The 25,864-nt window shown below is 37.9% G+C and overlaps 1 protein-coding gene across 1 annotated transcript in view; it reads left to right on the plus strand.

Moving 5' to 3' along the window:
* Positions 1-25,864, plus strand: part of fndc3ba (fibronectin type III domain containing 3Ba) — a 197,092-nt gene that overhangs the window by 48,014 nt on the left and 123,214 nt on the right. Inside the window, exon 2 of the mRNA XM_088354092.1 lies at positions 25,445-25,590. Coding sequence (XP_088210218.1) covers positions 25,474-25,590 — 117 coding nt within the window. The 5' untranslated portion in view covers positions 25,445-25,473. The remainder of the gene's footprint in view (positions 1-25,444; positions 25,591-25,864) is intronic.

The following is a 25,864-nucleotide window of genomic DNA, read 5'->3' on the forward strand; positions in this document are numbered from 1 at the left end:
CCACAAACTATCATCTTGCAAATGGCCTGCATGCCACAAGCTTGAAACCCCTGAATTAGAGCCATGGCACTGGATTCACACACTGTCCCTTTAACATGCCCGAATTTTTTTGGCTGGCCGTATTGGTTTGAAATAAATGGCCCGGAGAGCTATCCCATTTATATTTCTTTTGCATTTAGGCATAAATGTACATGAAGACATCAAAATGTTATATTTATTTTAATATTTGTCTTTAATACATTAGTTTCATCAAATTATTTTTTTTTAAAACTCAGAATTAAAGCAAAATAATATATTAAGGCCTTGTTTAAAGGACTTGTATGGGTATTTAGTTTTATAGTGTCCTTATTATTTTTTAAGTATTCCTGTAGTGTATTCTAGATTTTTGTAGTACTTCTCTAGTACTTTTGTAGCATTTATTAAGTAGTATTACTGCAGTCTTTGTTGTATTTCTGTAGTAGTATTTTTTAGTATTTAGCATTTTTGTAGTTTTTTTCTTATTATTTCTGTCGTACTATTTCTTTAGTATTTTTGTAGCACGTATTTAGTAGTATTTCTGCAGTATTTTGTTGTATTACCGTAGTAGTATTTTTACTATTCCTCTAGTATTTCTGTAGTTTTTTTCTTATTATTTATGTAGTAGTATTTCTTTAGTAGTATTTTTTATTATAATATTACTGTACTAGTGTTTATTTTGATATTTCTGAAATATTTCTTTCTGTTTTCTACCTTTTTTGCTGGCCGGATTTTGCCCAATCCTGCATTAAAGGGATGGTACTGGTTTCACACACCGGTGCTTTAATATTCTTGAATATTTTTTGGATTATTATTTATATTTTTAATCATGTATTTCCCCCCCCAAGCCCGGTGTTTATGTAATAATTTCTCGTAGCACCATTGCCCTTTTTAAACAAAAATCTTTATATAATATTTAGATTTTTTTTGTTATGAATTCCGAGTATTTAACCTATTAAAGATTGCAGCAATTTTTGATAATTTTTCTAATATTGTTTGGAAATGCTATAATTATTATTTGATATATCGATATAAAACGATATTTATTTCTCTTTTTTTTTCAGTTTTCCCCTTTATCCTTTCTGATGCTCGCTCCACTTGTCTTAGCTCTGCCATTTATTTGAGCCAGTGCCAAATATAGTGCTGTCTCAATCATGAATACATATTACGTTACCATGACGACCGGGGGTGGTTAAAGACATACTTTTAATTCGAGTCTTATCTCAAAAGTTAAGCCCATGCCTCATAAGAACTGTATGGATTGCTTTTTCACTTGTGGAAGCAGTACTTTTATAAGTAAGGCCTGTTAGTCATAAATTTCTTTAGTTGAGAAAGGGACTTTGTGTATTATCTAGCGCCCCCTATTGGTAAAAGTAACTCCCATTCATTTTAAAACAACAATAATTTGAATAATAAGCAAAATTATATGAACTCATAGAAACAGGTTTTTTGTAAATACTCGTTGGTCAAGACTTTGTATTAGTGGGAGCTGACGCACCCCTAAAAACCAAAAACCTGTCATATTTTTTTCCCCTTTCTTCGCCCTTATCCTTTTCGCTCTCTTTGTTTCTTTCTTCTTTTTTTCTCCCTCGTTTCCATTTTTCCTATTTTTGTTTTATTTGTTATTTATTATACATTTTTTTCTTTTCTCTTTTTTACTTTTGTATTTATCTTCTTGTATTCCCTCCTTCTTTTTCCCCCTTTTTCCCCTTTTACTTCTTTCATTTATTTTTTCTTAATATTTTAAATGTTCTAAATTATAGTGTTCCCTCACCATATTGTGGTTTGCTGTCTGAGTTTTGGTCCACCGTAGATTTTCTTCTTTTAATTGGTCCCGCAGATTTTTGTGTATATCACTCTAAGAGCACCTGTACACAAAACCCAAGTAGAGAATTGTTTTCTGGGCACAGTGGCTCTTCGGAATCATGGACTTACACTACATATAGATGGAAACAACTGTTGCAGGGCAGCACGGCGCCACAGTGGTTAGCGCGTGTGCGGCACAGTTCTAAGGTCTTGGGAACCTCCTGTGTGGGTTCAAATCCAGCTACCAGCCTACCTGTGCGGAGTTTGTATGTTCTCCCCGTGCTTGCGCGGGTTTCCTCCGGGCACTCCGTTTTCCTCCTACATTTCAAAGACATGCATTTCGGGTGGATTGGCCGGTCGAAATTGTCCCTTGGTGTGAATGAGCGAGCGAGTTGTCTGTCCCTGTGTGCCCTGCGATTGGCTGGCAACCAGTTCAGGGTGTCCCCTGCCCACTGCCCGATGATTGCTGGGATGGGCTCCAGCACCCCCCGCGACCCTACTGAGGATAAGCGGTGCAGCTGATGAGATGAGATGAGACAACTGTTGCATCCAATATATATGGACTGTAGCATTTTCACCATGGGGTAATACTTCTTTTTTCACATTTTGTTTTTTAAATGTCATTTTTTATTTTTTCCTTTCTTTCTATCTTTCTTCCCCCCATTTTTCTTCATGAAAGACGATATACCTGCCCCTTATAGAGCAGCATGTTGCTTATAATAACCGTGAGCTTTTTTAGAAAGTAGTAACGTAACTCACTTGTACCTCTGTCATATGTTGTGGTTTATATTCCTAGAAACCAGGCTCGATGAGAGCTCAGTACATAAGGCAGCCCGTTTAAAGGAAACTGCAAAAGTGCTGAGGACATCTTTCTCTTTTTTTCCTTTTTTTTTATCCAAAGCGGGACGCGTCCTGACTTGACGGCAGCCTTGCTTTTCCGAATTCTTGGCATTTGAAAAAGGCAGCAAATGAAAGAGTGGTACAGAGCGCCAAGCTCTATGAAAGAGCCATCCAGGGAAAGTATAATTGCCACCGAGGAGCCCTCTAATCTGCAGCGCAGTTTTGCGAGGGCTCGTCCGGAATGTTCTGCTCTTTAAAAAATTGGAACAGAAAAGAGAATATTATCTCTATCATGGAAGTCAATCATGCACTATTAGGAGTGGGCAATACTGGGATTTTTGATATCAAGATGATCCAAGTACCGTATTTTCGGCACTATAAGGCACAGCGGATCATAAGGCGCATCCCCCCAAAATAGTCCTTTGTTATTTGTTATATATTAGGCGCACTGGACTATAAGGCACATGGAACTTTAACTATAGTAAAAGCGAAGAGTTGCGTAAATAATTGCGTTTAAATTAAAATTGTTTATATAGAAAAGCTCTGGTTTTACCACTAAAATTAATTTTAGCAACAATTAACCAACTATGTGTTTGTCAAAGGCAGAACAGTTAAAGTATCATTTAATTATGACACTGCATTTCCAATTCTATCCGGCATATTTTCCTATAAATTAGGCGCACTGGAATATAAGGCGGACTCTCCAATTTCTGTTTTTTTAGGTGACCCTATTGTCTAGAAAATACGGTAAATCCATCGATACAGATACAATACCAATACTTCTTGCTTGGAAATGTCCTTATCATCGATTCATTGACCCCCCCTTCCCCTGAGTCAGTTTATAATTACGATAAACACAGCACAAACATATTATCCAATAAAAATGTTTTTAATATAATAACTACAATGCAAACTTTAACAGTATACAGACGCGGCCCTACTTACAAACGAGACGATCCTTTGTAAGTTGAATTTGTTTGTAGGTTGCTTCAGTGCTATATTTTGTACGTTTAAGGTTTATATAAGTATGTTTAAGGTTTGCATAAGTAACCTGTATTGTTTTGACCTAAAAAAATAAAAATTTCATAAAATAATATGCTCTATTAAGATAAATAAAGTGAGGTTTAACTTACTCTTGGGAGATGCGCTTTAAGAGGAGCTCCTCCGTGGTATAAAGTGGACGAAAAAAAGCGTTCCAACCATTTTCTCAACCGCATCAACCTTTCTTAATCCACTTTCATTTCAAATAAAACAGCTCACCTCTTCTTTACCCTTTACACCAGGGGTCGGGAACCTATGGCTCGCGAGCCATATATGGCTCTCTCTATGAGTATCTGTGGCTCAGAGACCAATTATTATTATTATTATTATTATTATTAATTTGATTGCATGCAAAATTGCTCCATCTTGTTCAAAACCGGAGTTGTCTATCCTATTCAGGTACACGCAAAGCCAAACCAAAGCTAAATACAAAGGTAACACTTCGCAGTATATATAGGGCACGTTTTTCACTACAATTTACAGTCAAGGTGTCACACAAAAAAAGGGGAAAAAAAACTCGTTTTGGCTGTACAACGCTAAAGAATCCTTTATTTAAAAGTTCACTATATAATCTGTGTTCAGTGTTCAGATACTTTATGATGAATCCACAGAACTGTAAATACGCCAAAACACCGGAAGAGAACTTAGTCATTTGATTGGGTGAGTGGGAGGGATGGGTGGAGCTATGCAAAAAGTACAAGCATTCCCTCCCATCTCTCGCCAAAGGTAAGCACATAAGGCTCCCTATTCTCAGAATGTTGTGACGTTTTTACAAAATAAATGCTTGCATCTGGTTTTGAAACCAATATGTATGAAAAAAAGGGTCAAAAGGAGTTTAACCGATCTTGAGTAATTGCAAGAAAGAGACAAGTTTAAAGTGGTATGTTTGTTGAATTTGGGACAGGGGCTCTGGCATTATTCTCTTTTCATAATTTTTATCAAATCATCAAAAATAAATGTGCTGAAGACTAAGCTTTTGTCTGGGGCGCCGGTTTAGCAATTTAGTAAATTTGTCTCATAATATATGGTGTGGCTCTTTCCCAAAATAAAATTAATATTTTTTGCTTTTATGGCTCTTTGAGTCAAAAAGGTTCCCGACCCCTGCTTTACACCAACCATATTGAAAGGATACACGAGATATTAAACAATAGAAATGTCAAAATTCCTAGCGCGCAGGAGATACAGTATAGTATGTTTACACACGAACTGGGAAGAGGGAGCTGTTTTTTTTTCTTCAGGGTGGATGCTGGGTGACCTCTCACAGCGCCACACGTCGGTAGCCGCGGAAAGAAGCACTACTTGTTAAAACTTAGAACAAAATTTAAAGGTCAAACCAAAAAAGCAGCAAACCAAAAAATACAAATATAACAAAATGAAGTCAAAGGGAAAATAGTGTGAACGATAAAACGTAAAAACCTTAAACTTCATGTAAGTTCGGCCAATGAATGAATAATGAATGTAATGGAACAGTAAAGCAAAGAGCATTTGAACCATTTATGGAAGTCGCTTTTGCGTGAGTTGAAAATATTTACTTTAAGGAAATGACACCAACTTTTCGTACCATTCGACGGACACAGAAACGGAATTCTTTTATGGCGTTTAACAAGCGATCAAATATGCAAACATGCGGTTTTTGAGTTTTTCTTTGCCCTCATGTAGGTTTTAGATCAGGGAATGCTGTCATAATAGTCTGTTGTTTGCAATAATCTCTGGTCTGTGCAGCACTTTGAGACTCCTTGTGATTAAGGGCTAAACGTGACTTGACTTAAGAGCATAGAAATAAAATACTTATACTACAAGAGCTGTTTTAGAACAAAAGTCAAGAGTCAACAAAAAAAGCAGTAATGTAACGAAAATGAAAATACTTCAGAATGTCAACAACACAACTAGAATACCTTCACTGACTTTGAAATTAAAGTCAGTAGCACAAATAAATTGTAAACACAACTGGATTGAATGTGAAGTTTAAAATGTATGTATAATGTATGTATAGTATCACAACCTAATAACAATATTAAAGTTAAAATGGGAAGACAGTATTCATCCCAAAACCATAGTATTGATCCGATCCAAGTATCAGTATCAATAACGTCGATATTTAGATTGTTCCGCTTAAGACCACTGATGTTTCTACATTTTTTACAGCAAAAGCTCATTTTTACAGCAGATGTGCTTTTTTTTCAGGAGATGCACACCTTTTCCAACAGACACTCTTAGTATATACTCATTTTTTCTAACAGATGCTCATTTTTTACAGCAGATGGTCTTTTTTTTCTAGCAGATGCTCATTTTACTAATTCAATGTCTGCCACCTAGAGAATTCCTATGGTAATTTTGGCAGCCAGCACAGCAATCTACCACTTCACCTAGTAAAGTCTCAGCAGCAGATGACGCCATTGAAATGGATTTACAACTAGTTTCTCGTAACCAGGGATGTTACCTGTATTATAGATTAATTTGTGTGCAATTGCCTAATTTGAAAAACAAAAATAACTGATATTTTTGCCCATTCCTCCTTGCAAGTATATATTATTTTTTAGGACGACATGAGCAGTGGGATTTGACTCAATACATTCTGTACACAGGAATGTTTTTGTCCAGTTTTTATTACTTTTTCAAGGTGCAAACAATAACAGTCTCTTAATCTCCCATCCGATGTTTTTTTCACTTCACTAAGGTCATTCTTGCATCTAAATTGTGGAATGTGGTTGCCACTGTTAGCTTGACAGTGTCGTTTTAATAGCGGCAAAATGTCTTATTTTTTAAAGTGTATATTATTAGCTGCTGTTATTTCAATCCAACCTCACTTTCCCCCCCAAAAAAATTGAATTTGTATATATTGGATTAGGATTGTTAATTAAAATAATTTTTATATAATTGTTAAATTGTGTGAGCCTCATTTATCAATAATTTGAGCACACAATATGAGTTCGGATGCAATATCCAGCTGTTTTTGTCAATTAATCGCAGAAATTTGTCATTACGCTTGTTTTTTAGCGACTGAAACACCGTTAAGTCTTGAAAAACAATAATAAATACATTATAAACTAAGATTTAAAAGTACATAAGATTTAGACTTTTTGACTTTGTTGGGGATCACTTTTTTATCAAATAAGATACAAAATCCCGTCAGCCTCAGTTAAAACGATTAAAAACTTTTCAATAAATATGGAGGTCTTACAAAGTGATAGAGAAATGAGAAACAAAATGGCCTCTTGGCTTATTCTACATTTTATAGGTAATTCATCACAGGGTAACGACCAATCAGGGTTCACCGGTTTTCTGAAGCAGGGCCGTGATTGGTCAATATCTGAAGCTTGGACTACCGTGACGGTAGTGTCAAAATGGCTGCCCCCGGGGGTACAGACGCTCCCCTACTTACGAACGAGAGTTCATAAGTTGCTTCAGTGGTATGTTTTGTATAGAATATATGTTTAAGGTTTATATAACTATGTTTAAGGCTTGTATTAGTAACTTATATCGTTTTGTACTGAAAGTAAACATTTCATAAAACAATATGCTCGATAAAGCTAAATAAAGTTGAGTTTAACTTACTTTTGGAAGATGCGCTTCAAGAGTTCACAGGTTCGTGCTAAAATATGCGAGAAAAAAAAGCAATCCAATCATTTTCGCAACCGCATCAAGCTTTCTTATTCCACTTTCATTTTAAAAGAAACGTCTCGCCTCTTGGTTACACTTTACACCAACCAAATTGAACGGATGCACGAGATATTAAGCAATAAAAATGTCAAAATTCTTAGCGCGCTGGAGATACAACAGAGAATGTTTACACATGAACTATGAAGAGGAAGCCAGATTTCTTCTTCGGGGTGGATGCTGGGTGAGCTCTCACAGCGCCACACGCCGGTAGTGGCGGAAAGAAGCACTACAGTACTATGCTGTACTTTATGCACGATGAAAAATCTAACTTAAAGCAATGTCTGGATAATTCTCGACATCCCGAAAAAAATGTTCGTATGTACCGTTTATCGTAACGCGAATGTTTGTAAGTAGGGGAGCATCTGTGTAGCTAAAACGGGTACATTTTGCAGCTTAATTTGTATGCTACAACCTGAATAATAAATAATGCTACTCTAGATTGGTGAAACAAGTGTACAACATATTATTCTAATCAAAAACGATGTGAATTCTTTTCTGGTGTAGCTTTATTTATTTCAAATCCGACACTTTGTTTTTAGATATTTAGCTATCTATTTGTATTTGCTTTAAAATGTTCCTTGAATGTAACACAAGCTCACAAGCAAGCAGAAAAGTAAGTTTTAGTGTAATAGTTTAGTACAAGTTGTTCTAGTGTGAAAGTTAAGCTACCACAGATCCGCCTCTACGCATGTCTTCTTCTTCTTTTTTTAACTTAATGTTAGTTTATAGCCAGTGGGCACATTAACATAGTCAGAGCGCGAAAAATGCTTCTGAGGAATGTGTGATGTGGCTAAGAGCAGAGCAGGTTGCAAAAAAAAGCCACGCCAGTTCACCTTTTTTGACTGAAACGCATCCACGTTTGGTTTATTGTCCGCTTTCCTACAAAAGTGCAAATTAGATGCGCAGCTGAGCTTCCCAAAATTACAGTCGTGCCATTTTTCCAGGGTGTCCACAGCTCCCTAAAAAAGACACGTAAACGTTTAATCCGCAGCTCAGTGGCCCTAAAACGTGCAATAAACAAAACCGCTTTATTTTCCTTGGAGTGCCGTTCGTTCCCAGCGGTGGAATATATTGGACGGGAGGTGTTGAATTGGATTAAAAAAAGGCCTTTTAAATGTCTTCAATTTGATTCTTTATTTTTTTAGGCCTTTACTTGTCTCAAAAGGACATTTAATAAAATAATATTCCCTATAAAGATAAATAAAGTGAAGTTGAACTTACTTTTAGAAGATGAGCTTCAAAAGTTAGGCGACTTCCTCCTCCGTGCTAAAAAAAGGCTGAAAAAAAGCGATCCAACCATTTTCTCAACCGCATCAAGCTTTCTTGTTCCACTTTTATTTCAAATGAAACGGCTTGCCTCTTCTTTACGCTTTACACCAACCATATTGAATGGATGCACGAGATATTAAGCAATAAAAATATCAAAGTTCTTGAGATTCAGTGTAGAATGTTTACACACAAACTTGGAAGAGGAAGTCCTCTAATGGAAGAGCCAAGCCAGCCATTTTTTGCCAGTTTGACTAATTTTTGAAGATCCACAGAAAATGGCGTTCTGTAGGCATAGAACATATCAAAAGGAAGCTTTGAACCTGAGGAAAAAAAGGATGTTTGTAGCTTTTACTATTGTTTAGTAAACAACAAAGTTTCTTGAACATACTCGTTTCCCCCCAAAAAGTTCAAAAACAATGAACATATGCATAAACGATGCATGTACTTTGCAAGAAATTTTCTGAGCATGATGTTTCCAGTGACGTGATCACTTGTTTTTTAGTCACCATGGCGATTGTGTTCCTGGGGACGTGCGGGTAACATAATCCCTCTCTGCCCTGACAATGACAAAGGGACTTCAACAATGCTTCGAATCGTCTGTCTGTCCTTATCCATATATTCACTTTTCTCACCATGCTGCTTCACTACACACTCTCAATCGCTGTACACAGGAAGCAAAACTAGGAGGTGGGGGCTTCTCTGAGGTGATCCTATCAAAGCTATCTCTGCCATTAATAGAATTTTTCAGATTGAAATCTTTCCCAGAGGCTTTATACTCACTGATGAGTTGCGCCAATCTATTTATAATAGTAAAACAAAACATTTTTTTAATGTTTTGGCATGTTCCACACATTTATACGTTATGGCATTAAATGAATGAAGCATTGTCCAACACTTTTTATGGGAGGCTCTCTCTAGACCAGGGGTGTCAAACATGCGGCCCGGGGGCCAGATCAGGCCCGCTAAGGGATTGAATCCGGCCCGCGAGACAACGCTCAGTGAAGCGCAAGAGAAAAACGAGCTGTAGGTTGAAATATGTCCTCTTGATGTTGCCAAAGCCAGGTGCCTCTCACAAAGACGGTGGACTTGTATTTCTCTCTCTCTCTCGCTCTTTTTTTCCCTTCCCTTTGTCTCTCTCTCGCTGTGTCTCTCTTTCACTTTCTGTGTCTCTCTTTGTCTCTTTCTTTGTTTCTCTTTGTCTCTTTCTCTCTCTCTTTGTCTTTTTACCTTATTTTGCTCTCTCTTCCATTCTTCCTTCTCTCTCTCTCGTCTCTCTTTCTCTCTCTCTTGCTTTCCCATTCTCTCCTTCTCCCATTCTCTCTTTCTCTCCTTTTTTCTCTCCTCTCTTTCTATTTCTCTTTGGATATTTTTATTTCTCTTTCTTTCCCCCTCTCTCATTATTTGTCTTTATCTCTTGTTTCTCACGTTTCACGTTCCCTCTCTCTCTTTTTTCTCTTTTTCTCTCTCTCTCCCTTTCTCTCTTTCTTTGTCCCACCCTCTTTTTCTCTCCTTCGCTTTGTCTTATTTCTTTCTCTCTTTCTTTCTCTCTAATCTACTAGTCCGGCCCCCGAGAGAATGTTTGTTCTATCCTGTGGCCCCCGAGGTAAATTGAGTTTGACACCCCTGTCCTAGACTCTCTGTTAAAGGAGGGTGACACCACATATCCCCAAATGACCAATCATGGCTGTGCGTCAGAAAGGAGATAACGCGTGATTGGTTGTTAGCTGAAGCCTGGTAGTTTGTGATCTCATCTTCGCTCAACAGTATTCTCAAAATGGCTAACCTCAAAGATGGATATGAAATGTTGGTTTTTGCTTTTTCAATCTCATATTCTACAAATGGTAATTCATCAAAATGCTGTGTTTAAACTCTTCCATGGGTTTTTTGATTACTTAAAGAAACATAAAAGTAATTGCCATAGGCAGCACAGTTTCATTCATCTGGATTGTTTGGATGCAATTTTCTGGTCTGTTTAAATCTCAATATCGCCATTCTTTTTGAAGGAATGTGTATTTCCTGCTTCCGGTCTCAGTTTCAGCCTTTTACGAAGTGCCGAAAACTGACCTGTTCCTGGAATTCTTTTTTGAGGTCCTGAAGGAAAACGAGTTGCTGCCATTTCTAACACTTTCCGAGAATTTTCTGCCCTTTATCAGTTGTGCGGTACTTAAATATAGTCCCCTTCCCAAATCAGGATCGTCAACCATTTTATTGCAACTTCCTGACCAAAGTGAGAATAGAAGAGAAGCTTAACCATTCCCCATGAAATTCATCTAATAGGAAACTATTCCACTTCTCAGAAGAACCAACTTCCAAAACCTGGTCTTAGTTGTAAGGGAAAGTTTTTTTTTGTTCTGCTTCTGTCCCAGGAAATTTCCCAAATCACATTTCTCCAATGAGGGATCTTTTGGGGTTGAAGTGTCCCGCATTGAATACTGGTCCCAGGAAATACCAGCAGTTAAAACTTGCCTTTTTTCATAGGGTCTTTTGCCCTTCTAAAATGTTTTGTTTGGGTTATAAGTCTTATCTCGTATCGCTGAAACATTCGGAATGGATAGCTGAGAAGCTTCATATGCGTTTCGTTTGTTTTTTGTTTTTTTTCCAAGACCTTAAAGCCCCAGCGTGTACATAGCCACCTGAGTGGTGTAAAAATACTAAATTCATTTATATAAAACACTATTTAATCAAATAATAAGTAAAAAATCATGTAATAGCTCATAATTATTAGTTTTCTTATAGACTCGTAGGTTTAGAAATTTGTAATTATAGTATACAACTTGATAAAGCTGACATGTTTGCCCGCCATCTTACTATTATGGAAACCCAGGTGACTCTTTGCTAGGTAGCGTCTCCTGGTGGGGCTTTTAGCATTTTAAAACCACTCAACTTTCACATCCGAGCACTGCGTATGATGAGTCTCGTAATTTAGGTATCTTCCGCTTTTTCCACAGTTTCCTTCACTAGCCACTCATGTTAACCCTTTGCTGCAGGCTATGGCTAACCGGTAACAGTTGCTATATTTTGCTGTTCTTCGTCTTTCCACAGCTGGTCATGATAGCGAACATTTTTGAGTTTTGTGATTCAGGGTTTTGATGCTTGTTGTTCTGGTTTGCTCTTGCAATCTTTTACTGACCTATTCAGTTGCTTATCCTGCTACCAGCTAAAGTTTGTCACTTACACCAGCTTTGACTAACTCCATGTCATGAACCGGAACAGGATCAGGACCCAAACGGGTGACGTTTCTCACACAAGCCTTTTATTTTACGGGAAATGGGGAGTCATACACTTTAGGCAGCAGTCTGGCGTGGAATGATAGGAAGCCAGAGGCCGACGAGATTGATACCAATTGCCTGAGGAGATATCGGACAGATGGGGTTGATACCGGACAGGACGGGACAGACGGGATTGATATCAAAACAGTATATCTAAATTAAACAGGACAAACTAGACAGGAACGAAACCGAAAACCGATATTAAACAGAACAAAAGTAAACGGGAACAATACCGGACAGAAAATACCAACAGGAAACAGGACCGGGTAAAAACCCACGTCTTGCGGGGCAGAGGTTCGTTGACCGACTGACAAAGGAAGAGTGAGAATACTGAGCCTAAATAGACGGAAAGCCAATCTGTCAACGAGCTGCAGCTGGCGCTACACAGGCGGGTCCAATACGGCGCCATGGCAACCTTGACACGCCTGCCGTTTTTCTTTTTATTTGTTAGGATTTTTAGTTATTTCAGAAATTCCATTTGACCAACTGCAGGTATTAGCTTCGGGTTTATTCAGCCTGCTCAATATTTTGTGCCGCTCGCGAGGAATTGGCTAACATTTATTATTGCCCACGCAAGAAAATATGGAAATAGGCTTTGGAATTTTGCCTTGTGGTATCCTTTGGGTTTCTATAGTGTGGCGTCAAAGAACAGGGTCTCAAACGTGGTGCCTATTGCCAGAAATAATACCCTTTTTTTGTTTTTTCGTAGGATTTTTCCTGTTTTTTAGTCATTAGGTGACCAAGCCCCCCAATTCCAACCCTTAATGCCAAACGCCAAGCCGAGAGGTGATGTGTACCAATGTTCTAAGTCTTAGGTATGACTCGGCCATGGCTTGAACCTGTGACCTCCCAGTCCTGGGGCAGGCCCCCAACCCTAAGGTCCTGCGTGATACTTCTAAAAATAGCTCACCAGTGTTGGGTCACAGTGATTGTCTCGGAAATTTGATTTCTAACTGGAAAGAAAAACCGTTGACATTATCAGTGTCTTTAAAATCAATGTTTTAGTGGTTGACTGTTCTTATTTTAACCCTACTTCTAATAAGTACTACATGGTATTAACTTAGTAATAACATTGTAACTACATAATAACATAAGTTCCTATTTTATCGCTAGTCAGTAATAAAAAAAGTAGCTCTTAGGTTAAAAAAAAGTTGGCGACCCCTGTCTTATAATATACAGGGTTCTTTCCATTCTTAGCTACAAAGACCTCTAGTGGTGAATTACTGCACACTGTCATGGAAGTCGGACCCCCCAAGGATGTACTTGGAAGCTTGTTGGAACGCGGTGATAGATGTACTATCTGTTGCAAGAGTGTCCATTTGCATTCGCTGACATGGGTGACGTATTATTACAGAAAAAGGACGGCCGTATGTGACACACTCAAATGCATTCACACAATACACACACAGCAGCTTCACAAGTGTGTGTCCGTGTGCATTCCTCTCAAGCCTTTACCCCAAACCCCCCTCTTCACTATATCTTCATGTCTCCTCCACTCCACCTCGGCTAAAAAGGTACTCACAGTTGGAGTGTGTGAGAGAGAGAGTGTAACAGAGGGTCTCCCCCTTCACTCAATAGGATCCAGGCTTGAATGGGAGTGGTGTCAGTGCCATTTTCCCACCATATTTAGGAGCAGTGTTCCCTCTAAGCTGCGCGCGTGCATTCTCAGCGCACAAGAAAATCTAGCCAGCACACAAAATGAGGGCTCAAAATTACTAATTAAGAAGCGACTTCAGTCAAAGTTACAATGCGTGAGGATAAAAATACACGGGTTCCCCTGACGTTGTGTCCTAAATGCGGTATTTTGAAGTCAATGTCGAACGAAATTGAAAAGTAAAGTCAGTAGAGTTTGTCGGGGAACCGGCTTCTTCGGCTTGGCTCACTAAAAGGAACCGGCTCTTTCGGGTCCTAAACGGCTCTTCAGGTTGTTTTTGCTTCTTTAATACCAACATGACCAAATATTATTTAGAATTATGCACAAAATGACTTAAAGGAATGGGGGAATAGAAGAAAAAAGAAAAAAATACCAAAATGAAAAAGTAGTGAAAAGCTAAGAAAAAAGAAACAAAAAGGAAGAGAAAAAAGATTGGAAAAATTTAGAAAAAAAGCCAGAAAAAAAAGAAAAGAAAGAAATGTAGGAAAAAAGTAAATAGGGAACAAAAATAAAAAAGTAACAGCTCGGAAAAAATAAACACAATGAAATTTTTTTTTTTTAAAGGAATTTAAAAAAACACGGAAAAAAGAAGAAAAAGTTTGTGTTGCATTCAAATAATTTCCAATTATATCAAGTGAATCTTGTTACCAACATTGTACTTCCACTAAAAAAATGTGATTAAGTACAGGTCTGTATCCTACAACCGACTAAATAAGCCCCCCAAAATGTTAATATTATGCGACAAAATATGTCAGGAAATAAAAAGAAATGTTTATCTTGTGAAAGAATTGTAAGAACAAACAACGTTTGTAGGCCCTACAACCTTTGCAATAGTACATGAGTCAATTCATTCAAAAGAGAAAAATAATTTTGCATCGCTGGAAACTCGGCAAAATGTAACTTGATGTCAAGTTTTGGACATGTTTAATATTGATTTATTTGCCACACTTGGGGTTGCTGTTGCTTACTGTTGTTTTAAGCGTTGCTCACTGACTTTGTGTGAACGCTCAGACCCGTTGAAAATTACAGGGAACATATTTAGGAGCCCTCTTTTTTTTCCACCGCTGGTTTTAAAACTACACACCTTCACACACATGCATTTATGCAAGAATAAATGACATTTCTGTATTAAATGCCAGCACGGATTAAAATTGTCATATGACAAAGTGTTAAGAGGACTTGAATCTGCCCAAGCGGGAATGGGTGGATGTGTAAATGCTAGGAGTGACACCTGAGAACACATGTGCACACAAAAAGATGCAGCCATGGGAACACAATTGAAGACGTTCACAATTACTGTAAGTTACTCTCTATGGCGATTTAACTGCTGTCTTTATGTGTTAGCATGTTTAAATATCTGTTACAATGTTCCAGGTATTGAACATTTATATATTTTGCTATTTTGATTAGGGATGCAAAAAATGGGTTCAATTATTTGTTGATTAGGAAGATTCACAAACATTTTTCAAGCCCTGTTATCATTTAAAATGAGTTGAGGAAAAATACTAATAATTTAGTTACTGTTATTCCCCTTGTGTTTCAGGAAACGGGCAATAAGGTGGATTACTTTTCAAAGTAAAAGCAGAATCAAGTTACCTCCAAAATAATTTCTTATATGTGAATCCCACAGCGCCATTGTATTTTTTTACAATGAGTTGTCTATCATATGCCCCGAAAAAATAAAAATAATAACACAGTAATACATACAGACACTGCCCTACTTACGAACGAGATATGTTCTGGACGATCGTTCTTAAGTTGAATTTGTTCGTAAGTTGCTTCAGTGCTATATTTTGTATGTTTAAGGCTTGTATAAGTAACCTGTATTGCTTTGTACTAAAAAATAAACATTTTATAAAATATTATGCTCTATAAAGAAAAATAAAGTTGAGTTTAACTTACTTTGGGAAGATACGCTTCAAGAGGTCCTCCTCTGTGTTAAAAAGTGGCCGAAAAAAAAGTGTTCCGACCATTTCCTCAACCGCATCAACCTTTCTTATTCCACTATTGTTTCAAAAGAAACGGCTCGCCTCTTCTTTACATTTTACAGTAACTTATTGAATAGATGCACGAGATATTAAACAATAAAAATTTCAAAGTTCTTAGCACGCTGGAGATACAGTATAGAATGTTTACACACGAACTAGGAAGAGGAAGCGGATTTCTTCTTCGGGGTGGATGCTGGGTGACCTCTCACAGCGCCACATGCCGATAGTGGTGGAAACAAGCACTACATTAATGTCCTGTACTCGGAAAAAGGTTAACACAATACTAACTAACTAACTTACAGCAATGTCCTAATATTTTTCATTATCCGGAATAAAATGTACGTATAGACCGTTTTTCGTAAGTGGAATGGTCGTAAGTAGGGGAGCGTCTGTATATACGATACAAAAATGTGGACTGAACAATACCATCCCTCTTTAAAATCAAAATACCAAAGTGTGACTTGTTTATTCCTGGTCTAATATTTGAATTCAAAATAAAATGATCTGTTCTCTATCATGGACAGAAATCTGCAATTAGAGAAGTTCAAATTCGCAATAGTTTAAGAAAAGTATTAAATCTACTAATAGATTTAAAAAAAATAATCAATTAATTTAACTAACAACAATATCGGACTAGATAATGCATCTCTTATTGGGATATTGTACAAAACCTTCTAGCGAAAACAAGAAGGAAAAAAAAAACGAATGTCCTGGTGCTTTTGATTTCTAGATAAATAAGATTGTTTTTCTTTTCAAATTAAAAAAAAAAACGATTGTGGCAGATAGTAATATATTTTAAGCTAGAATTTAGCAATTTTGCCATCTTAAACAACACTATTTTATTTAATAAATGCAACTGTAACTGTACCAGGTTGTCAACATCAAAATTAGCTTTTTTCCCTTATTTTGAAGGTGCTAAGCTAGCTGCTGGCCATTAGCCACTTACCGGGTGTTAAGCATTATGCATTTGTTTGTTTAAGCGATTAAATAAAGGTTATTCAGATTTGTTTCAATTGAGTCTAGTCTTCTCGTAATTTGCCACTTCATTTTGCGCCGGTCGAAAAAAACCCCTTCTACGGGCCAATTAATAGCCGCAGACGTAACAAAATAAGATTAACTCGAGTTACCGCCTCGACCAGACAAAGCGTACCTTTTTCGTTTTCGGGCTAAGTTGGACTTAACCTTTTATTTTTTTGGCTGTTTGCTGTAAATGCTCTTAGAATTGGCAAACAAAGGACTTTAACCAGCTATGTGCAGTTTAGCTCGTAAATATTCAAAGTGCTCTATTATAATTGTTATCATTCCATGTAGTACTATTATTTACGGTTGCTCATCAATGCAACAGTTGTCAATATTAACTCATTTTGCATGCAAATACAATTCTTTTAGTAATATTTTACTTTATTTGCTCGAATCGGTGTCCGATATAGTTTTTCTCAATGGTTGGGAAAAATTCAGATTCTGTAAAGCCTATTATTAACATTCCTCCATTTAATGCCTGTCTAAAAATAGGCTAACTGCTGTCATCTTGTCAGTATACTTTGACGAAATGTTATTTTAGTTTCCAAATACCAACCTTTGTTTTTTTAATAGTTGTATTGTTATAATTTACTGATGCAGCATTAATGCAGTCATTTATTCATTTACTGTCTGTTTTTTTCAAAGTTGCTAGTTTACTCAGTCCTCATTGAACAAAGCCTATTCGGGCAGTAGCCTAACGTCTTGGGATCAACAGGTCGCAGGTTCGATTCCCAGCTCTTCTGTTTAATATGTCGGTATGTCCTTGGGCAAGACACTGAATTCCTAACACCCCTGATAAGCAGGTAGTTGCCTTGCATGACTCATGCAGCTATCGGTGTGTGAATGGGTGAGTGTGAAGCACATTGTAAAGCGCTTCATTGACTTGAAAAGCGCTATATAAATGCAGACCATTTAAATTTACATTTATTCCTAACATTCTAAAAAAAAGCAAATATTAGCGTCTATTTGAACCAAAACAATTGGTCAGAAAAAGTGAATTTTGCCATATGTATTTTACTGGCTTTATTTAAGTTTATGTAACTGCGATATGAATGCAAACCAAAGTCAGATTTTTGTTTTTAAACAGACACGCAACTAAGTTTTTTTAGGTTAGTTTATATTTCGAGGCGGCAGTAGCTAAGGAGGTAAAGTGCTCGTCTTCAGAGGTTGCAGGTTCGATTCCCGGCTCCTCCGTGTTATATGTCCAAGTGTCCTTGGGCAAGACACTGAATCCCTAATGCCCCCAATAAGCAGGTAGTTGCCTTGAATGGCTGATGCTGCTATCAATGTGTGAGTGTGTGTGAATGGGTGAGTGTGAAGCACATTGTAAAGCACTTAAGAAGGAAAATCTGCTATTACATTTACATTCAATTCTACAAAAGTTATTTATTCAAAAAATACTTAAAAATCATTAAATTCAATTTTAAACAAACTGCTATGAATAAAACACATTTTTTTAGGAGTAATAGTTTTTAGTATATTGCTGCTGCTTTTTAAAAAAGATTTAACTCCTGTTTTTGGCATATATGAATTTATTCCAATGCCTTTGCATTGTAAATATTCATTTTATGCCCCAAAAAAGGGAAAATAAAAAATCACAAAATAAAAAATGCAAGTCTCGAGTGCTAAAAATCACAAAGAAGAATACAAACTATGGAGACTCAATGTTCCCAAACTGCACCATTTTTACTAATTTTTGCCTATGCTTTTGGACGTGTTTGGGTACTCGTAGTGGCAAGATGTCAGACAATTACGCCAGCTCCCCATTAGGGAAGCTCATGTTATGGTACAAAACTCAATTCCAATGAAGTTGGGAAAGTGTGTTAATTGCAAATAAAAATTGATCCAAGTAAATTGCAAATTCTTTTCAACCCATATTTAAATGAATGCACAGCAAAGACAACATATTTATTGTCTTCACTCATAAACTTTATTGTTTTGGGAGAAAATCATCAACTCTGTAATTTGATGACAGCAACACGTGCCAAAATAGTTGGGACAGGTGTCAATAACTACTCAGAAAGTGGATGAATGGAAATCAACCAACTATTTGCAGGTGAACAGATGAATTAGCAACAGGTGAGAGTTGTTACTGGGTATAAAAAAGGGAGACCCGAACAAGCTAAGTCATTCACATGCAAGGATGGGGCGAGGTTCACCTCTTTGTGAACAACTGCGTGAGCAAATTGTTGAACAGTTTAAAAACAACATTCCTCAAAGTACAATTGCAAGGAATTTAGGGATATCATCATCTACAGTCCATAATATTGTGAAAAGGTTCAGGGAATCTGGAGAAATCACTGTGCGTAAACGGCATGGCCGTAAACCATTATTGAATGCCCGTGACCTCCGAGCCCTCAAGCGGTACTGCATTAAGAACCGACATCAATGTGTAAAGGACATCACCACATGGGCTCAGGAACACTTTGGAAAACCACTGTCAGTCAATACAGTTCGACGCTATATCCGTAAGTGTGGGTTAAAACTTTATGTTGCAAAGCGTAAGCCATTCATCAACAACATCCAGAAACGCCGCAGGGTTCTCTGGGCCCGAGCCCATCTAAAATGGACTGATACAAAGTGGAAAAGTGTTCTGTGGTCTGATGAGTCAGTTTTCCAAATTGTGTTTGGAAATTGTGGACGTCGTGTCCTCCGGTCCAAAGAAGAACAGAACCACCCAGACTGTTATGCACGCAAAGTGCAAAAGCCAGCATCTGTGATGGTATGGGGGTGCATGAGTGGCCAAGGAATGGGTAACCTGCACATCTGTGAAGGCACCATTAATGCAGAAAAGTACATTCAGGTTTTGGAACAAAGTATGTTGCCATCCAAACAGAATCTTTACCATGGGCGCCCTTGCTTCTTCCAGCAGGATAATGCCAAGCCACACACTGCACGTCTCACGACAGCGTGGCTTCGTAGTAAGAGGGTGCGGGTGCTTGACTGGCCTGCCTGCAGTCCTGACCTGTCTCCCATTGAAAATGTGTGGCGCATTATAAAGCGCAGAATAAGACAAAGGAGACCCCGGACTGTTGAACAGCTGAAGCTGTACATAAAGCAAGAATGGGAAAGGATTCCACTATCAACGATTCAACAACTAGTCTCCTCACTTCCTAAACGTTTATTGAGTGTTATTAAAAGGAAAGGTGATGTAACACAATGGTGAAGAAGCCCCTTTCCCAACTACTTTGGCACTTGTTGCAATTATAAAATTCTAAGTTTATCATTATTTGCTTATGGAAATAAAGTTTATGAGTTTGAACATGGATAATCTTGTCTTTGTGGTGTATTCATTTAAATATGGGTTAGAAAAGGTTTGCAAGTCATTCTATTCTAATTTTACTGACATTTTAAACTTTTTCCCAACTTCAATGGAATTGACTTTTGTAAATAAATACTAATTTCTTTACCTACGAGTATTTAAGAAATGCATGTTTGTATGATAGTTCATGTAGTTCTTATCAGTCAAATAAGTAATGCTTTTTTTATAACCACTTTTTTTTTTACCACTATGAGGTGATGAATAATACACACTTTCCCATTAAAGAACAAAAATGATTTCCTTGGAGGTCTACTAACTTTTACTTGGAGGACAGAGTTCCTCAAAACAAAATACTGTACTAAACATAGCTGCTTCAGGAGCACTATCTTGCAAGTGTTCAGACCAAATTTAGCCATCTCTTTACATTTTTGAGATCTCATGAAACTTTAGCAGTGTTATTTAGCTAGCTCAGGGTACATAAGTTGTTACTCAGAAATATTCCACTAGAAAATAACCTAACATGTAATATTTTTTGTATGTTTTGGCGCGTTTTTCGTGGACTAAGACAATGCTGGTTTCCGTGCAGAAGTCCATGCTAGGCTATGCTAGCATTAGAGACTGAATAGCTTTTAAAGAAGAAGTTAGTTTTTGATGTAGGCACCAAATGATAACTTTCAGTGTGGCTCAAGTGTACACTTGTTTTCAGTGCTGAAGAAGTTAATGCTGGTTTTGGGAGGCAATACAGCTTATGCTAGCTTTGGAGACTAAACTAGCTTTTAGCCTATCAGGATACGCTAGTTTAGACAATAGTTTATGTGGTTTTGCTTATCATTTAGATAAGTATTACTTTTCAGAGAATGTAGTTGTCCCTTTAATATGCCACTCTATTGTTTTAATTCTTGAGGTCTTCTCTTCATATTAAATACACATACCAGTTGTCTTACGGACTTGGCTTGTATTGATTCGTGGTATTCGTCATATTTTGTCTTGTTTTTGTCACTTTTCCCCCAAATTGTCTTTGGTATCTCTCAGCTATTGTATTTATTTGTTTACAACACACACATTTTTACCCCAAAAAGAACTCCTCATTTGGGATCACTGTAATCACAAAACATTGGTGACGAATGGGAATCGATCCTGAGTCGCGGTGGTGAAATGGCATTCGGTTGCTCATCAATGCAAGGTTGTCAATATTAATATTAATATTATCAACCAAGCTTTGTGGCGCACGGCTAGGCCTTCTTCAGGGGTCCCATTATGTTGAGTCAGGTTCTCGCTGAACTGCACTCAGTGGGTAACAGGACTAAAGAATTCTAACTAGGAAAAATTTGTCAAGTCAATATAAACGATCACTTAGGCCTGCCTCCTAAAATTAAATAATACTATAGGCCAGGGTTTAGGACTGCTTTTTTTTGTTTCTGTTGGTTAGTGTAGCATGAAAATGGTGAGAGTAAGAAGAGGCCTTCTTCAAGTAGTCAGTCCAAACGCCTACCCATACCCCAAAAAAGATGAAAAAGAATTCGAGAGAGTAAGAAATGCACATACTTGCACATGCATCATGAATGAGCTGCAGAAGCAGCAATAATGACACAAGCCAGTAGATGGCAGCCGCGGGTAAAAAAATAGACAAAAAAAACAAATCCGTACAGCTCTAACTGTGGGAGACGAATTTGAAGTGGGATATTTATTGATATGGGACACAAGCTCTAGTATTATTATTATTCAAACTGCAGGGTGTCAAAGCATTTGTAGTCCGCATATCTCCTTAACTGAACGGTAGTAGCATCAAGGCTCGTTAGATCAGGACTTTTGTATGGCTATTGATTTTATAATTTCTTTTCAGAGCCATTAATGGCGTTCACTTAACCCGAAAAGGTGATTTGTGTGCTTGAATTTGTAAATACTGAATCTTGGAATGTTGTTCAATATGCATTTTGCTGACAATTCAAAAAGGAGCCACCAGAGAGGAAGTCCATATTTATATGGGATGGTAAACTTCAGTGTCTCTACAACAACTGTTTGGCGCCCTATTCACACCCACTCCTGTCTGTCCCCTTTTGTCAGTCCGTCTGCAAACCTTAGTGTATACTAGGCAAGCCTTTTTCGACCCTGACCCCCACCTGTCCAGTCTTTGCTCCCGTCTGTCTCCGGTTACAACCTGTGAGTTAAAATAGTGTAATCATGAGATAAAATCTGATAACTTTTTATGTCTCATGTACCTCACTGGTGGTCCAGTGGTTAGTATTTGACGTGTTTACTGCTGTGATCCGGGTTCGATTCCCACTGCATTCTTCTACAACGTTTGAGCTGAGGAAAAAGTCAGACACAGTTTTGTAGCACTTTATAATGAAAAATCAGGGGTGCGGGTTATACATGAATAAATACGGTAACTGTGGAAGTTGTGCAGAACTTCTTTTTTTTCCTTCTTTGTCTGGTCTCCATCTCACTCTTCTCTTTTTCCTGGCAGCTACGCGAGTTGTGTTACCATCTGTCTGCGATGTGTCCTGGAAGCTGCCTCGGCGTTCATGTGTGTGTGTTTGTGTGTTCTTTTGTGCGTTTATGTTTGTTGGACGCGGGATGGCCCGGCCGAGCTGGGAGCGGGGCTCGACTGGAGAAAAAGTATCGGCATTCGGAGACAAACGTGTGATTAAAACCGATGGCGCGCACGTCCATGCGTGTTTATGGTTCGCCAGCTGTGGGATCTCTTAACACTTTTGAAGACCTTTTTGGTTGAAAGGGATGCGAAGGCTGAAAAAGAAGATGCCTTGACACACAGCTGTGTGGTGGACTGGAACGTTGTAATATACAACGACTCCGTGTTCTCGTTTGCCCGCGTCCCTGCGTCCTAGACGCGTTATTTTTGCTGGGGACGCATCGTGTCAAATCAACGTGCGTCCCCGGGACGCAACTTTTTTGGCACGAAATTGTCATTATCATTTTTTAACAAAGATTTACCTCACTCCAAACTTTTCGTCAGGCAGATGCGCCATTGTTGTTTTGGTCTCGCGGTTCGAGTTTTCGTCTGCACGCCGATCTCGAGTTCGAGTTGTGTAGTCCGTCTCTTTTTAGAGAACCGGCTTTTTCAGCTCAACTCATTAAAGAGCCGGCTCTCAAACGGCTCACTTGCTTTGATGCATTATATTACGAATGATTATGTTGTATAAAGGAGAAAATGAAAAAAGACAGGTTTGTAGTGATCAGTATATTACCAACAATAATTTAATGCAGAAAATGAATTCATAATTTGAATAAGAAAATGTATTATTCTACTTAATTATATTTTCATGTATTTTTTCCTTCTACAGTGAACATCCAAGCGACTTCATTTTTGAACTTTTTTTTATAATAAACCTCATTCATGTCGAGCAACTCAGTGTCTCACAACAAAATGTTCATTAACAATATATATGATATAAGGAAACACATGTACAATATTGTTAAACTACATAAATAAACATGTTTGAAAAAAAAAATATTTTTTTGTATTTTGTAAGGGAAAATACGACAGTTTGTAAGGGCATGGACCACACTAAATTTTGGGGATCCATAGATCTCTGTTGGGACCTATAGATTTTTAAGCATGCGAGTCCCCGGGACCCATCACTTTTCACAGGTAAAATGAACACTGCCGACTATAAGTTGTAGGGTTTTTTTTTTTTCATAATTTTGCCGGGGTTGGGATTTATACTCCAGGTTTCTTCATCTTCCTTCAGTTTTTGAGTTTTTCCTTGCCATCATGTAGGCTTTAGATCAGGGAATGGTGTGATAGTTTGCAATAATCTGTGATCTGTGAATCCCTTTGATACTCCTTGTGACGTGACTTAACTTAACCTGGAAAATAATTTAAAAGAAAAAGAAAAATTACCAAGCTTCTGCTTTGTTGGATAATTTTGCTAGTTTAAAGGGTGATTTTTCCCATTTTACTAGAGAAACATGTAAAACTGGGGCGCCTGGAGCGCTCGTCTTGGGATCAAGGGATCCCAGTTCGAATCCCGGCTCGTCCGTGTTACAAGTCGAAGTGTCCTTGGGTAAGACACTGAACCCCTAATACCCCAAATAAGCAGGTTAGCGCCTTACATGGCTGCAAGGCCGCTATTGGGAAATGTGGAGCACATTGTAAAGCGCTTTGGGAAGTCATTGACTTGAAAAGCGCTATAGATATGCAGATCATTTCATTTCATAAAACTAAAGATAAAATAATAACAATTTGATACTGAATTTTCTGCCAAAGAATTTGTTTTTCCCACTTTTTAAAATGTATAGCATACAGTAATTGTGTATTGATCTCTTCCAATATCAGAGGCAGTATTCTATGATAATATAAACTCAGTATACACACAATATAAACAGTTTTACACTTTTCATACTGTTAGCCTTTGTGTGTTGCTGCACCATTAGTATTAAATAAATATCACCATACCGATGTAATTTTGTGCTTTGTGCAACAAAAACATTGTTCATGCTGTTCTTCAGTTTTACCCATTTGTTCTATCATTTTTCCTTTATTTTAACTATATTCCCAAAACATATATCATCATATTTTTCTGTTTTTAATTGACTTGTTCCAGTGTAAAATACAAAGATTATACAGTGGAACCTCGGTTCTCGACCATAATCCGTTCCAGAACCCTGTTCGAAAACCGATTTGTTCGATTACCGAAATCATTTTTCCCATTAAAAATAATGTAAATCGTTTTAATCCGTTCCAACACCCTGAATGTTTACCTTGAATGTTTAACGTAAACATAAAGCTAACCCAGGCTAATTGCACGTTCGCGTTATCGTAATCTTCCGTACGAAAGATTACGCTAACATGAACGTGTAAAAATAAAAAAATCAGGTCGTTTACAAGTCGTTTAGCACCCGGGTCTCCTGAACAAGTGGTGAGCGGTTCGTTGGAAAGGGGGCTTCGTTCCAACACCCTGAAAGTTGGGCTCCGTTCCAACACCATGAATGTTTACCTTGAATGTTCAACGTAAACATAAAGCTAACCCAGGCTAATCGTACGTTCGCGTTATCGTAGTCTTCCGTATGAAAGATTACGCTAACATGAACGTGTAAAAATAAAAAAAAAGGATAAAGAAAAGAATTATGAATAGCATTTCTTACCTTTGTGGTGGTCAGCAGAAGGCGCAGGTGGACAGTGGGGTAGTCCCTAGCAAGATCAGACAGCACACCTCCTTCATATTTTGCTATTATTTCTTTCTTAAATGCAATAGTTGTACGCACTACTTTTCTTTTTTCACCTGTAGCAACTTTGCTGCTTGCACTGACTTTCTTCGGAGGCACAATAAGGGGCTAAAACACTCGTACGCCGCTCAGCATCGCACCCTAGCGTACCGTCGTTCGAACTCCGATTTTTTGACCGAACAGCGAAGCAAGAATTTCTCTAAATTTTTGGTCTCCGATTTGTTTGAACTGAGAGGCGTTCGAAAACCGAGGTTCCACTGTATTAGAAAATTACAGTCAATCAAGAAAAAAACCAATATATATTGTTAACAGGAACTATGATGGCATTTTTGCCTTATGTCATGGGAAATACTACAATTTACATTGTACCTGCATGTGCGCCTGACTCAATTCTCTCTCTCTTTCTCTGTTCCTCCTCATACTTTCCCAGGTAGGGCAGTTGAGTGAATTTCTCCATGAATGTACGTCACAATGATGATGACAGACCAGATTCCACTGGACTTGGCTCCGCCGCCTCTCCTGAACGGGGAGGTCCCCCTCATGCCGCACATGGTTAACGGTGACGCAGCGCAGCAGGTAAACCCAAACGTGCACGCACGCGTACATGCACGCTCATTCCGCAAGTGCGCTTATTCCTTCTTATGACACGCTACTGCCTCAGGTTGCTACATGCATGGGTGGCGCCACGCTATGTCATACAAGAACTCACACAATCTATTCTTATGTGTTCTTGATGTGAGGAAAATGGGGCCTTTAAGTTTTGCCCCTGTGCAGAAAATTGTGCTAATTTTAAGTACCGAATTTTCCAGAATATAAGGTGCACCTAAAAAAAAATACAATTCAGAAAGTG

The sequence above is a fragment of the Urocampus carinirostris genome, chromosome 15 (assembly GCF_059441175.1).
Source record: "Urocampus carinirostris isolate Australia breed hairy pipefish chromosome 15, RoL_Ucar_1.0, whole genome shotgun sequence".
Lineage (NCBI taxonomy): Eukaryota > Metazoa > Chordata > Actinopteri > Syngnathiformes > Syngnathidae > Urocampus > Urocampus carinirostris.